At 34.0% G+C, this 15,107-nt stretch overlaps 1 protein-coding gene across 6 annotated transcripts in view; it reads right to left on the reverse strand.

Moving 5' to 3' along the window:
* Positions 1-1,981: 1,981 nt before the first annotated feature.
* The window catches only part of LOC136024912 (RING finger protein 44-like), a 156,886-nt gene continuing 143,760 nt past the window's right edge, over positions 1,982-15,107 (reverse strand). For all 6 annotated transcript variants that reach the window (XM_065700479.1, XM_065700480.1, XM_065700482.1 and 3 more), the window contains exons 10-12: positions 14,101-14,298; positions 12,537-12,672; positions 1,982-9,165 (exon numbers count right to left, since the gene is read on the reverse strand). In XM_065700479.1, the coding sequence (XP_065556551.1) occupies positions 9,109-9,165; positions 12,537-12,672; positions 14,101-14,298 (391 nt within the window). In that variant the 3' untranslated portion in view covers positions 1,982-9,108. The remainder of the gene's footprint in view (positions 9,166-12,536; positions 12,673-14,100; positions 14,299-15,107) is intronic.

Here is a 15,107-nt window from a genome sequence, read left to right on the forward strand (position 1 = left end):
CAAGTTTTCATTGCAATCTGAGAACAACATACAAAGGACTTACACAAGTGGATTTAGTTCTAAAAAAGAACAAGAGCTAAGAGCTCATATGGCACTTATGACGAGGCAAGAAGAGCCAAGAGCTCATATTGTATGAGCTCTAACAAAATTCTAAGAATCAATAGATTGATTTAAAAGGAAAATCAGAGGTTTAATGCCGGTCAGGATTTAAAATAAGAGCTCTGAGTCACGATGTCCTTCTAAATATCAAAATTCATTAAGATCTGATCATCCAATCGTAAGTTATAAATACCTAGTTTTTTCTAATTTTTCCTCTCCCTTTAGCCCTCCAGATGCTCTAATCTCGGAAAACGACTTTATCAAGTCAATTTGTGCAGCTCCCTGACACGCCTACCAATTTTCATCGTCCTAGAACGTCCAGAAGCACCAAACTCGCCAAATCACTGAACCCCTCTCCCCAACTCCCCCAAAGAGAGCGAATCCAATACGGTTACGTCAATCACGTATCAAGGACATTTACTTATTCTATCCACCAAGCTTCATCCCGATTCCTCCACTCCGAGTGTTTTCCAAGATTTCCCCCTCCAACTCCCCCCAATGTCAAAAGATCTGTCGGGATTTGAAATACGAGCTCTGAGACATGAATTCCTTCTAAATGTCAAATTTTATTAAGATCCGATCACCCGTTTCCCCCTCCAACTCCCCCCAACGTCAAAGGATCTGGTCGGAATTTAAAATTAGAGCTTTAAAGCACAAGATCCTTCTAAATATCAAATTTCATTAAGATCTGGTCACCCTTTCGTAAGTTACAAATACCTCTGTTATCAAAATTACCCCCCCCCCCCCAACTCCACCAAAGAGAGCAGATCCGGTTATGTCAGTCCCGTATCTTAGACAGGTTTTATTCTTCCCATCCAGTTTCATCCTGATCTCTCCGCTTTAAGTATTTTCTCAGATTTCCGGTCCCCCCCCCCAATGACGCTGGATCCAGTTGAGATTTAAAATAAGAGATCTGAGTTACAAGGTCCTTCTAAATATGAAGTTTCATGAAGATCCGATCACTCCTTCGTAAGTCAAAAATACGTCATTTTTTCTAATTTTTCAGAATTAAAACACACACACACACCCCCAATAGAGCGGATCCGTTCCAATTCTGCAAATCACGTATCTAAGGCTTCTGCTTATTTTTCCCACCAAGTTTCATCCTGATCCCTCCAATCTAAGCGTTTTCCATGATTTTAGGTTCCCCCACCCCAAACTCCCCCAATGTCACCAGATCCGGTCGGGATTTAAAATAAGAGCTTTGAGAAACGATATCCTTCTAAATATCAAATTTCATTGAGATCTAATCACACCTTCGTAAGTTAAAAATACCTCATTTTTTCTTATTTTTCAGAATTACCCCCCCCCCCCTAACTACATCAAAAAGAGAGCGGATCCGTTCCGGCTATGTCCATCATGTATCTAAATATCCTTCTAAATATCAAATTTCATTGAGATCTAATCACCCGTTCGTAAGTTAAAAATGCCTCATTTTTTCTAATTTTTACGAATTAACGGGCCCACCACTCCGCCCCCCAGATGGTCAAATCGGGAAAACGACTATTTTCAATTTAATCTGATCCGGTCTCTGATACGCTTGCCAAATTTCATCGTCCTAGCTTACCTAGAAGTGCCTAAAGTAGCAAAACCGAGACCGACAGACTGAAAGACAGACCGACAGAATTTGCGATTGCTATATGTCACTTGGTTAATACCAAGGGTCATAAAAACGGATATTTTAGAGCCCTTCTGCAATCGCTAAAATACCTCAACCGATACAAAAACAGACCTTATTTCATTAGCGTACTAATAGCATTCAGTTTCATTTCGGGATGTTTGCAATTCGAAGAAAACAAAAAACAAAAAACGCTTAAACACTGAACTTTTCAATTACAGATAAGTAAGTCAACCTAGAAATTATACAACACAAATTACAAAATATCTTTCAATAATTTTATTTGTGCAACTACAATTTAAAAATACAATAGTACACACAACTAAGCCAATACTTAAATCGCAGGAAATATTTTTTTTAAAGGCTGAAAAATAAAAACAAATGCATACCCACCAATAGACACGGCACACATATAATAATTAGTAAACAGCAAATCACGTTTAGTTTGGATAACTTCCGGGTGCACTCCACTTACAAGCGCCAAGTGCACCAGGCCAGACGTCACAACCGAGGTGAACAATCCAAAAGAATATTGAAAACAATTTTCAAATGATGAGACAAAAATTAAATCAAATTGTTTAGTAATTTTTAATTTAAAAAAGTTCTTGCCTATGCGGCAAACAATTTGAAAGGCTCAAGTCTAAGTATAGACAACATTGACTAATTCTTATTCGAAAAAAAAAAAAAAAAAAATAAACATCTGATGGAAAATTGCCAATCACACCCGTTCGAAGTTCTCAAGAAATAATTTGATGCGATTTTCCCCAATGGTAGCGCGATTCGCCTCCCAAAATTCGAAAATGTTATTTGCACCAGATTCTGACACAATAACTCCTGTGCCTACTTCCCTATAAGAAACATTAAAGGATACAAACGGATTAATCTACACAGAATAAAGCAAATTCAACTTCACTGAATAAGTTGATACCATGGGCCAAAAACATATCTACTTTCATTAGCTCAAACGAATTAACAAAATCTATCAGTAGTGGTTATATTACGGAAATTTATTTATAAGTTGATTAATTTCTTTGTTTCATCATCGTTACACAATTAATTAGAACACTAACAATCCATAAAACCTAAAAAATGAACATCACAGAAAAATATACATTGCAAACTTATATAGCATTACCTGCATTTGCTTATTCCCTTCTTGGAGAAAGAAAAACACTATAATTTTAACATTAGCACAAAACCAGTATCATAAGCAAGTATAACCAGACACAACGCGTGTATGTACTTGATTCCCCCCCCCCCCGCATCCCCTAGAACTTTAAGCTTTAAAAACCCATTTTTTTTTATTTACAATGTGCCTTTTCCGGAAACGCCACTTTAGTCCTCGACATAAATTCCAACGTATAATCTAGATTAAACTATAAATACAAGATTAAACATCGAGCCGTGGCGTGATTTTCTACTCCTTGCTTATGCTCCAAATCCGACTAATAAAATTTAATTTTATGTAAATCGAAACAACCGAAAAATCGAGAAAGAAAATCAATGTTTCAAACTGAAGCATACAGAATATAGAATACAGCTTATAAACATTTCAAAAACAGGGTGTTTAAAAAGTGCCCATATTCAATTAACTAACAATGCTTCAGCTAGTAGCAGGCACAGCATAATTTTTTCAAAAATGTTTTTTCTCAAAAGAAAAAATATTACTATGAAAAAATATTACTATGCACTACCGCTTGAATATAGTAACTTTTCAGATACGCTGTGTTTTACAGTGTATTAATTTTTAATCTCAAGCAGTGATACTTAAATCAAAATAGAGAAACACAAAATACAAATATAAACAATTTGAAAAAATAATTTTTTAGCCCTTTAGAAACTCCATTTTAAGATAAGGAGCGTTTTCAGCAAAACTGAAACAGTTCTGCTTATTTATCTCTACAATTATTACCCACACCAAAACAACAGTCTGTTTAAGTAACAAATACACAATTTACAAAACATACAATCGAAGCTTTACTATAAAACAGTAATCACTAAAATAAACCGAAAAAAAGGTCCCCGTCACAGTAAAGGGACACAAAATAAGCAATGAACTATTTGGAACGGCGCCAATATAGAAATGAGGTATTACCGCTTTTGGAAAGAATAGGGGGATAAGGCAAGGGGTTTACAGTGATAAAGACCAATCTAAAGCTTAGTTCTAATAGAAGACGGAAATTATTCGCACTATAACGACCAAGCGATGTTGCCATGTGCATTCTGGCTGATCTTTGTAGTTATTACCTTAGCAGAAAGTCCTCACAAGCTTAGCTTTTTGTCTGTTTTTGACAGTTTTTCTTTTATTTTGATTTATAAAAAATTATAGTACTACTACCTGTTTGTATTACAAAACTTACTTTTCATTAAGTGAGATATTAGCAAAACAGTAGTATTTTACCTAGTCAGATCTAGCCAAAATCTAAAGCCAGATTCAGAGTAGGAGTTAATCTCAGCAACCAGGTTTCGATCCATCACAAGAAAAAATGGCTCTAAAAAATATTTGGTTTGCATTAAAAAAAAAAAAAAAAAAATATATGATGAAAGTACCAAAAAAGGGCATCTTCTGAATATAGCGGGCCGAAAGGTCAGTACCAAAATATTTGTACTGATAAAATTGTAATCTGTACACGATGCATCCGCCATCTGCCCTTACAAGCTTAGTTTTTGGTTTCCTGCTGGTTAATGGCCGGAAATCTTTGTTATCCAAAATTTTCCTGCAGGAAAATTTTCCTATTGTATCAAAATATTGTAATAGAATATTGTTTTAGTTTTGTCTAAAACACAAATGTAATATATTAACGGTAAGTCCACATGTAGAAAATTTCGAGGCAGAGATTTATAGGTAATATTATTTACGGAAGTAGCCAAAAGGGGTGTTCTTTCCAGGATATATTTTTCTAAGCGAGTTTTTCTACGAAGACTTGGTAGAATATTTATTTTAAGGAGAAATGCCAGATGAACCAAATATAGCGCCATCACTTGATCGATCTCAGTTGACAAAATCTACCGTCTTCTTTCAGAGCTTGGCTTAAGGGTTGAAATTTCCCTTAGGTTGGTAAATCACCCCAATGTTAATGTGGAATGTGCTAAAAAAATCTACCAGTTAATTGAGGATTAAACGCAAAACTCGAGATCTATATAAGCAGTTATTATTGAAGAGAAACAAGAAGGAAAAAGATAGAATTGGCGACGGTGTTTTCATTACTGCCAGAGCGATTACAATCAAGTATTGTGCTAACTGGCATTGAGATTTCTTGATAAAAAGAAAAAAAAAAACCTTGAGGAACACCCAATGAAGACCTAAGCAATTAAAGCTTTAAGGTTATTTAGGACCAAGACATACACTTCAACCAAAAAAAGGGAGAGAGAAAGAAGAGCAAATTTTAGAAAGAAAAAACTAAGAATGAAGACGCAGCATACAAATTAAATTAATCTTTACTTGATTTTGAAATAAGCAAAGAAAAGGCTTCAGAGACGTTCTAATTAATACTGCCCAATCAAGAACGTTTTTGCGTCCGCATTGGACGCTCATAGTAGCTTTTTACATGAAGAGGCGAAACGTTCTGACTCGTCGAAACGGATTTAATCAGTTTGAATTCCACTTGAGTATATACATTGTGCTACTAAATGAAAAACCGTGCTTTGAAGCGGTTTACAACATAGAAAAAATTACTTTCCTATAAAAAAAACTGGGTGCGAAAAGCCTTTTCTAGATGGATGAGGGGGATGGGCACAAATATTATTCCAGATTCCCTTTCTGTGTCTGTAAAAACATAAAATTGGGCAGGAAACTTCAAAAACTTAAAAATAGGCTTCTCGTGCAATTATTTTTAAGAACATATGATCTACATATTTTCTTTTATAACAGGAGTTAAATTTAAATTGTATCCTTTTTATACAACCCAAAGTTTTCAGAATAAAGACGGTAATTTGCAAGGTAATTTGGTAATTAATAAGCACAATATTTAATAAAGAAAAAATTAAATTTAAACAATATAGTGTTAACTCATAGAAAAGGAAGATCTTAAATTCCTTTTCTTTCATGATGCAATATTAAAAGTTAAGCTGTTTAAGAAGAAACATTTACGGAAAAGATACTTTAAAATTTCACCACAAAAGCAAGAATGAGATATTTAAAATTGTTATTACCTCAAAAATGTTAAAATTTATTTTTAAATAAATAGCGTGACAGTGAAATTGCAAAGAGGAAAAAGAAAAATTATTGAGAGATATTACATACAAAGCGGAAAGACATAAATTCTTTTTGAATCGATAGTAGTAAATTTTCTTCACGCACGAAAAAATTTTAACTCAGAAACAAAATGATAAGAAACAAAACAAATCAGAACATAATTGAATTCAAAACATAAACAAATTTCGTAAGTTTCAAATATCATCAGTTAAATTATAGTATCCCTACAAAAAGCATAATCTGAAAGACAGTATGGATGTCAATCTACGAGAAAAGGGTACAAATATTAACCGAATAAAACCTATCTTTCGAAAGATCAATGTAAAATTAACATTTTTAATGGTACATTTCCATAGAGAATCATGTGTCACAATCGTCATGTGTACACAACCTTCCTACCTTAGAGGGGATCCAGGGATATTTTTTTTCTTGAGAGGGAGAGGGCTATTATAGCAACAAGAGTACAAATTGAGCCATTCAGAAGTCATATCCATTTAAGTTTTTTTGCGATTGGTGCGTTTTACGATGAATCATTTTCAGGATCACGATCCAAGAGCGATAAGGATTCTTTTTTTTGCTGACACAGGGCTTACGTAGGTTTTATAATCAACTTAACTGACTTCAGAAAATAGTGGAGCAGAAACAGCGCCAATGCCTAGTGTCAATCATCTGATAAAATGAATATCAAGAATTTTGATTGGTTTTATCATGTATCTAAGTATACTCAGTGGCACCAAGTCATGAAAATGTGGGGGAAGGATAGGGGACGAAGATTTACACAACGTCAAGCTTAAAACAGTGATCTTTCGCAGGGATGACTTTATTCAGAGTCCTTTCCTATCGCAAGGATAAATAATGACTTTTGGATAAATCGAAGGGATCTTTAAACACTACTCAAACGCCTCTACAAATAGACAATTTTCTCATCGAAGATGGCATCACATGACCACTTTAGCCACAAAATGGTACCCAAAATCTTCAGCTTTTGTTAAATTTTTTTACGTTACTAAATAATCAAATTTATAATTTGAGATTTTATACTTGAAGTATATATTAAACATTGCGTCTTAGACCTAATATATACATAACTTCAGCCTTCGATAGCAATACTTTTTTACAATCAAGCTAAAGCAGGTGAATTCATTACAAAAACAACAACAAAAACTATGGGATTGCACGTAAAGTCGGGGGCTCTTTCCCAACATGAATACAGGGGGAAAGTGTGACTGTCTCAGAGCATAGTTATTAAAGCATACCGTAGTTTTAACCACCTTGCCAACAGTTTTCACATGATTGTCCTGTTTACCATCCCCTCTAGACCTAACTGTAAATATACGTATCTGATTTCTGTAACTTACTGATTAATCTATGGAAGATAAGATTGTCCTGAATAATAACATCTAGGAGAAAAAAAAAAAAATCAGTGAAGGGATGTCTTACTGCAGAGTGTTTTAGAACCAGAAATAAATAATTAGAACCAGAAATATTTTAATGTTTATTTTAGAAATTAATATTTATTCAGAAATTTATTTTAATATTTTAGAACCAGAAATAAATAAATCACATCAACAACTTTAAACCTGACAAAAAAATTCGTTTCGCGTCAACAAAAGATTTAGTTGATAGATCCAAAACCCATTATATCAGAGATATGGACGGGGTTGTACAATGAACAGCAGGTTCCCTTCAGGGTAAAGTATGGTTATGATTCATTTCTGTAGCATATTCCCACCAAAATGTAGGTCCGAATGAACACATAACGGTTGAAAAGTGTACAATCGGTTGGATCAGGAAAACTAATTATTCACACCGAGTTTTATTTTTTTTCGTATTTTGGTGCTTTAAATGAAATCCCCCCCCCAATACCACATGAAATGGTAAAATATTTTCTTTTAGTTCTTTTACTCAAGCCTTACTGATAATGTACGATGGATAAATAAAGTAAATAAAGGTCAATTTAAGCACTATTTTGAAGGAACAATCCACGAAATTGTACTATCCCCAGATTATCATATAGACAAAAAGCTATAGAAAATAAAATGTAGCTAAAACTAAGTGTTATTCATTTTAACAACTTTTTTACACAATTTAAACAAAGTCCTGATACGACACATTTTCAATACTACATAAACTAAAAGAGCTTAAATTGCCTCCATTTAATCACGAAAATATCTACTTTTACGCGTCTATATTTTTCAACCTATTATTTTCTATTTAATTATGATAGGAGATAGTAATCTCTTGTAAGAAAAAAAAAGATATATTATTTCCATTTCTTAATTAAAACCCACATTTGTTGACACGCAAAGATATTCAACAGAAATATCCTCACATACCCCTAAATTAAATCGGGGGACGACTCTACAGGTCTATTTTTTTATAGTAAAACCCCTTAATTTTTTTTTACTTTTCCGATTTTCGCTATAAAATTTTGGATTAAAAAGTCCTTATCCTTAAATAGCGCTTTTAATGCAAATGACTTTCGAAACAGATTTATGCTTTCTTTATCTTTGTTTTTGTCCTTCGTATCTTTGATCAATTCACAATTTATCTACTAAAAAGGAGAGACCCTTACAGTTATTTTAACCAAAAACATGCATTTTCTGATTAAGAAAAGATATTGTCCTTACTAGCAACGACATCTATACAAAACTATCCCTGAAAAGCAGATGGTCAGTGAAAGGATTCATTATAGCAGAGTTGCTTTGAAACTACAAATGAAGTCGTTTAAACAGCTATATATCTGACAAGCCCAAAACATGACAGAAACATTCGTTTCAAGTCAACAAAGAACCGTGTCGCCCCTACCCCATAAAAAATCTCTTAACTTGGGCTTTAATTCTCTTTTTGCCACCTAAATTTTTCAGTCACCAAAAAAGGAGCTAATTTAGCAATATAAATTCTAACATCCTAGGGGGAACAGAAAAATAGCGAAATTAATACAATAACTTCGGAATATCCCGTGGACAGTAAAAACATAGAAGAGAAAATAATAAAAAAGAAAGAGAGAAAAATAAAATACTGCATAGTGGAAGACGCAAGATTATATAAATTGAAAACATGCTGATTAAAGGGTACAATTAAAAAATAAAGTTTGTAGAGACACAAGGTGATTTTAGCACTACGTAACCCATTGGTAGGAGAGATAACACAGAAAATAGAGGAATCACAATACTATTTTCGCAGTTCCGGCTTTTCAATCGGCAAAAAAATCTGATGCATCACCTCGGCAAATCGGGCAGGTTCGATTTGACTAGAACAAAAGAAAAGGAAAATCAATAACAGGGATTAATTCAAGCAAAAAACTAACGAAATAGCATAAGAGAAAGAGTCATAGAAAAACGTATTTGGTCTTTACTTATTAGTCTTATATAAAGTATCAATAAAAATTGAACTCGCAAGATTAAAAATTATTTTTTTTTTTTGTTCTAGGCCGTCATTTCTTACACTGGGTAATGTATAATTGGCCGATTTTATTTTAACTACTAAAAGCCTCCTGTTTTTTTTTTTCGAATGTAGATTCAGTGATTTTGTTCCAGACATTTCAATTCTGTTTCTCCCAGAAAACACTTTAAATCCATAATTTTTGAAAAAACATATTTATAGTACTTTTGAAAAACATGACATTTCAGTTCTTTCTCCCAGAAAAACAAAAAACAAAAACACTTTAAATCCAGTGGAATTTAACAAGGTGTCACTCTCTAGAAAACTTAAAATGATTTTACATTAGAGTCCGGCAGACCAAGGGATTGTCCCTGAAAACTAGATTTCAGGGATTTTCCCACACCCCAAGATTTTTACCCGACTCAAAATTACAAAAATACCTATACACAAATTTTTCCATTGCTTGGTAAAAGCACTCCCCCTGAAAAAAATCCTCGATATGGCCTTGGAAATGCAGGGGGTTGGGGAAAATGTTCATTACCAAAGACTGGGAGAGTAATTTTGTATTTTTTCAATTTGTTCAATGAAAAAGCGAGAAAAGACATTTTTCGACGAAAAATGACCCAAAAAAGGTATTTTTCAATATCTAGGGAAAGGAGGTCCGAGGAAATCTAGAGGGACTGAAAAATATATTTAAAAAAATTCCAAACTTATCATTTCTCATTCCTACTATAGGTATTTATATTTCATATGAAGTATTACATTTACATGTTTATACATTCTGAAATATCATCTTGTTATCCCCCCCCCTCCACCAGCATCCATACATAAAGGTCCCTTAAATAGAGTTGTTTGGTGTCAATGATATTCTAAGTTATTTGGTGGATATGTTAAGGGGAAAGACCAAAATATGGTAAATGTCAACATTCGTCGGTGAATGTTCGAAATTCTTTTTTCTCTGCTTGGATTCATTCAGCTTTGCCACTCAGATTTGTCAGTAAATATTAATAATAGTAAATATGACAGTAAATACGACATATGACAGTAAACTATGTAACTATGACAGTAAATATTAAAGTTATTATTTCAGAAATGGGTTAGAAACCGAACCTTAGGCTAAGTTAAATTAGGTCCTAAATCACAGAAATGGTTAGAAGCCTAAGCTAACCTAACCTGTCACAATCTAACCATGCATACAACTGACAATGCTGACTAGAGCCAACCAGAAAAAAAGGAATTTGGGACATTCACCATTGAACGTCGACATTCTCAAATTTCGGTCTTTCATGATGACAGATACACAAAGAAATAAGAGATACTGAACGGCTGAAAACTTTCGCACACAAAAAAATTGAAAAAAAAGAAAGAGAGAGAGAGAGCGACTACTGATAGAAACTGTTGCGACTCAACACTTCGCGTTATTTTTACTGGCTTAAAATATCATAGAAAGAACCAATCAGGTTTTACTTTCGTTTTACTGGTACAAACTTATACAAGACAAAAATGGGTAAAAAAAAGGGGGGGGGGTCATCTGACTTTTTTTCTGACATTCATTCAAGGAATAATCTGATTGACTTACAAAAATATTAGAAGAAAAACAACAAACCAATAGAATTGAAGAGAATTTTTGACACAAAGTAATGGATAATATCCCCTCTTTTTCTATCTGTAACATTAAATGTCAAAAATCTTTGACATTTACATAAAAGCTTCAAGTTTATGCATTTCATCAATGTCATTGCTCTACATTCTGTAGGGCAATAGATTGACAAAAGATTGTCCGAAAATTGACAAATTCTGTGCTAGAACAGTAGATGATTTGCTTTCTCATTAGGAATTTGCTTACTTTACGTTTGGTCACAAACGATGGCTTACATGGCTTATATCTAGCGTTAACCTCTTGCAGCCATTTCGGTTGTCGTGTCATGCGCACATCCTGCCCGTAAAGTCACAACAAAAAATAGCCAGGATTCAATTTTAAATGTACTAAAAATCACTGGATAGAGTGAAAATATTCTCTTTTCAAAAATGTCACAAAACACTCTTTGAATTATCAAACAGCAGATAATCGCAATAAGACACGAGCCAAGTATAAAAACATATTCGCCACTTCCGATTCGTCACACAAGTTTTGGGTCAAAACTGGGACGGACACATATCCGAGGCCTATATCCCATTGATTTATTGAATTCAATATCCTGTGCTTTAAACTTCCCACACATTTTCCTCTTAACCAAGTGGAATAACTCCTTGTTTAGCTCCACTTAAAGAATTTGTTTTTCTCCTCACATCAAATCTAGCCTACAACCCTAACCAGTCTATTGGCTGCATTGCCAGATGGCGTTAATGATAGACTGGCTTGAGTTTTGAATTCTAAAAGTTGCTAGTGTAAGGCCATTTGAATGATTTTCTGTCTTTTTTGGGGGGGGGGTTAACCTCCTACCCTCCTTTTTATACAATCCTAACAAGAGGTGAACTAATACCTAGTTTGCTTCTCGCTCAATTGGACTATCTGTCTTGGCTTTTTCTACAATTAGCCATGAGTTGATGCCCGCAACTATTCCATTTTAATTCAAAAATCAACGGACCCCCCAAGGAAATTAGAAAATACATTTGTACCTGAACTTCCTTTACTCAGAGAATATATTTTAACAATAACAGGTAATATGGGAGACGAGGACGTTGAAAGGACATCTCTTATTGCGGTATTTTTAATAAGAAATTATTGTTTTTTAATTATCAAAGGATTGTGAAAGATGTTTAAGTGTAAGAAAATTTCTTTGCTGACTACTTTACAAGGATCCAAAGATCGTGAAGAATCAACACAATTTTCAGCGGCATCTACCACTTTAGCAAAGACTAGTGCAACTCATTTATCAATCCATGTTTGCATCAGATCATACAAAAACAAAACAAGGTTAATGAAACTAGGTTATGAATAGAATCCAGGAATACGGTCAAGAGACTAGATTTTTGTCATTGATCCTGCCACAAAACACTTATTCTATACAAAAACTCTAAGAAACGCATCAAAAACTTGTTTATTCCTTTTTGTTAGTTTTTACGAATCAACCAAAAACTTGGGAAGCCCCCTCCCCCCCCCTGGATACGGCCTTGGCGAGTGGTACACAACTACATAAATAGACAAAACGTTAACACAATACTTTATCTCATGAAAAGGATGTTTAAGTAGAAGCGAGCAGAGGAAAAACTTGTAGTAAAACAATTTGCCATTCTTACCTTTAGCCATTTGTCGACACACCTGGCATGGAACTCATGGCTGCAGGGAAGGACTCTAAGCTGTTGTCTGGCTTCAAAGTCATTCATACACACTACACAATTGGTCTGAGAGCCCTCCTCAAAATAACCACTAAATCTGCAACGGAACAAACATCATTAGTCCGGATTCAATTTCTGATATCTTAAATACATGCCTCCGTGATTTCCACCCCCCTCCAATACTTTTCTTTATTTGTGTTTTTGGATAGAAAACTACAACACATAACGTAATACTATATAAAACTAGTATTTCAAAATAGTGCGAATCAAACAATTGTATACAAGTGTTTATTAAATATCTATGCAAATAAAATTATATAAAAGTGGTATGTCAAAAAGTAAGTAATTAAAAATAAAGCTATCAAAAGCTACTTTCATATAAAATTCTTTCGAATTTCTCTTTATCAGCCGGACCTCACGTGAACTGAAGGTTTTTTTTTTATACAGAAAACCTACTTATATTTAACTAAGGAAACCAACAGGACAAGTCAATACCCCCTCCCCCCCAAGCCAACAGTAGAGTTGGCTTAATCATATAAAAAAATGATAAAAAAACGGATAAAAGGCAGAAACGAGTAAGTGCATTAATACATCAATAAAATTATCTTTAAATAAACCAGAAAGCCGAAGCTTAAAGCTAAGTTTCCACAGGTGTCAAATTCCACGAAAGTCCATTTCTGAATTAATAAGTTTCGAAAGGGGGGTTTTCAAGAAACTTTAGCAGAATAATTCAATATGAAGCTTAATCCCAAAATTGTCCCCTAGTTTTTATTCCCGTATTGTGTATATATAACATTACAAAAGAAAAAAAATTCCCGAAGAGGGAGGAGTTTGAACAATTGTAATGAGGTAATTTATTATAAAGCTGAATTCCAGGGTTGTCAGCCAAATTTTATTCCTGTAAGATGTACATATAACATTAAAAAAAACTAGTATTAACAAAATGAATAGGTCATTAAAATAATTTTAGATACTGATAAGAGTGAAATTTAGCCTGTCACCAAATTTCACTTGAGCGAACGAAGAAAATCTGTGTTCTTGTCAGAGAGTATTTGGTTTGCTTACGTTTCGGATCAGAAAACTCATTTGTTCTAAGGCTTCGCAATTCAAAACTTAAATAAATAAATAAAACTGGGTAATATAAATTAAATTCGAATAAATGAATAATAACCTAACCCAAAATTAAATCGAAAATAAATTATAAATGTAAATGAACACAATTTAAAATAAATAAAAGCTTCCTTTTGCGTACTGCAGAAAAAGTGCTTTTAGTATTTTATGTTAGCCGGTTTTTTTTTCAAATTAAGTCTGTTTTAAAGAAATTTGCAAGATAGACAAGAAAATTTTGCTTTCTATCAGGTGTAGGAACCGAAATACGTCGCTTGGTCGCTTTCAACGTTTTTCATATATTCCTTTTATTATTCACCAGAGTGAGAGACAAAGAGAGAGAAAAAAAAAGATGGGAATGGGAGGGAGACAGGAAGAGGAAAGAAGAGAGAGAAGAGAAATAAATAGTAAAACAAACCTATAACAAGGGAGTTGGTCTACTTGGGCTTTACTTAATCCCCTAGGTTTGGCTTCACCAAGTCTTTCAGCAAGGCTGAGAAGGGCCTCATAGTTTTCAGCAGCTTGTTCCGAATCTCCGTTAGCTGCACTACCAGAAGAAGGATCCAAATGAGCTAGACCACTGAAAATCTGCGAAGGGTCCCGCAACATCGTGTTCCTACAAATTAAACAAGGTTATGACAGGAGAATTTCGTAACGACTAAAATATGGGTAGCCTACATAAAATAGAACAAATCTGCTATATACTGTGCATTAAGTTCAAACGAAGATACGTTGGGACGTTCCCTCCCTCCCCTCCCCTTGGGAGGGGAGGGAGGGAACGAGGATAGAGAATAGGCCCGAAGACTCCCACCTTTTAAAGTGTACATATCGGGTGGTATCCCGGATGATATTGATGGGCGTGAAAGAGGAAGAATCAAACTCAAAACTAAGAAGGATGTGACTATTGATACCACTGACGTTTTCTTGTACGAGCATGATATGAGCTGCTACGATTTTTGGCGACGATAGTCGGTCCAATCAGGCAAAATAGTAACCACTGTGAAAGACGAAAGGATTATTTTCCTCGGTTTTCCTGCTTCAAGATCTTACATTTGTGCTTTCAAATCAAATTTTCCTAACATTAGTGGAAAATAGTCTGAAAAAACATTATTAAGAACTCCAGTATTTTTCTTACACCACGATTGTATGTTATCTAAGCTAAAAATAACTTGTTATGATAAATAAGCTTCAAATGAGCCTTCTTTCTACATTAAAATACAACTTTTTGAATACACCCTCGCTTCACCCGAATTATGAACCAACCAGTTCATAGAACAAGCAAGGTATAAAGATTGCAAAACATACATATCCTGTTTTGATTTTAATGTGTAGGTCATTTTGTCAATTGAATTTTGCACTTAAGCGATTTAGTGCAGCCGAATTTTGGACATTTTTTTAAAAACTTATATTTACAAGAATCTGTTG

Source organism: Artemia franciscana, chromosome 3 (assembly GCF_032884065.1).
Source record: "Artemia franciscana chromosome 3, ASM3288406v1, whole genome shotgun sequence".
Taxonomy (NCBI): Eukaryota; Metazoa; Arthropoda; class Branchiopoda; order Anostraca; family Artemiidae; genus Artemia; species Artemia franciscana.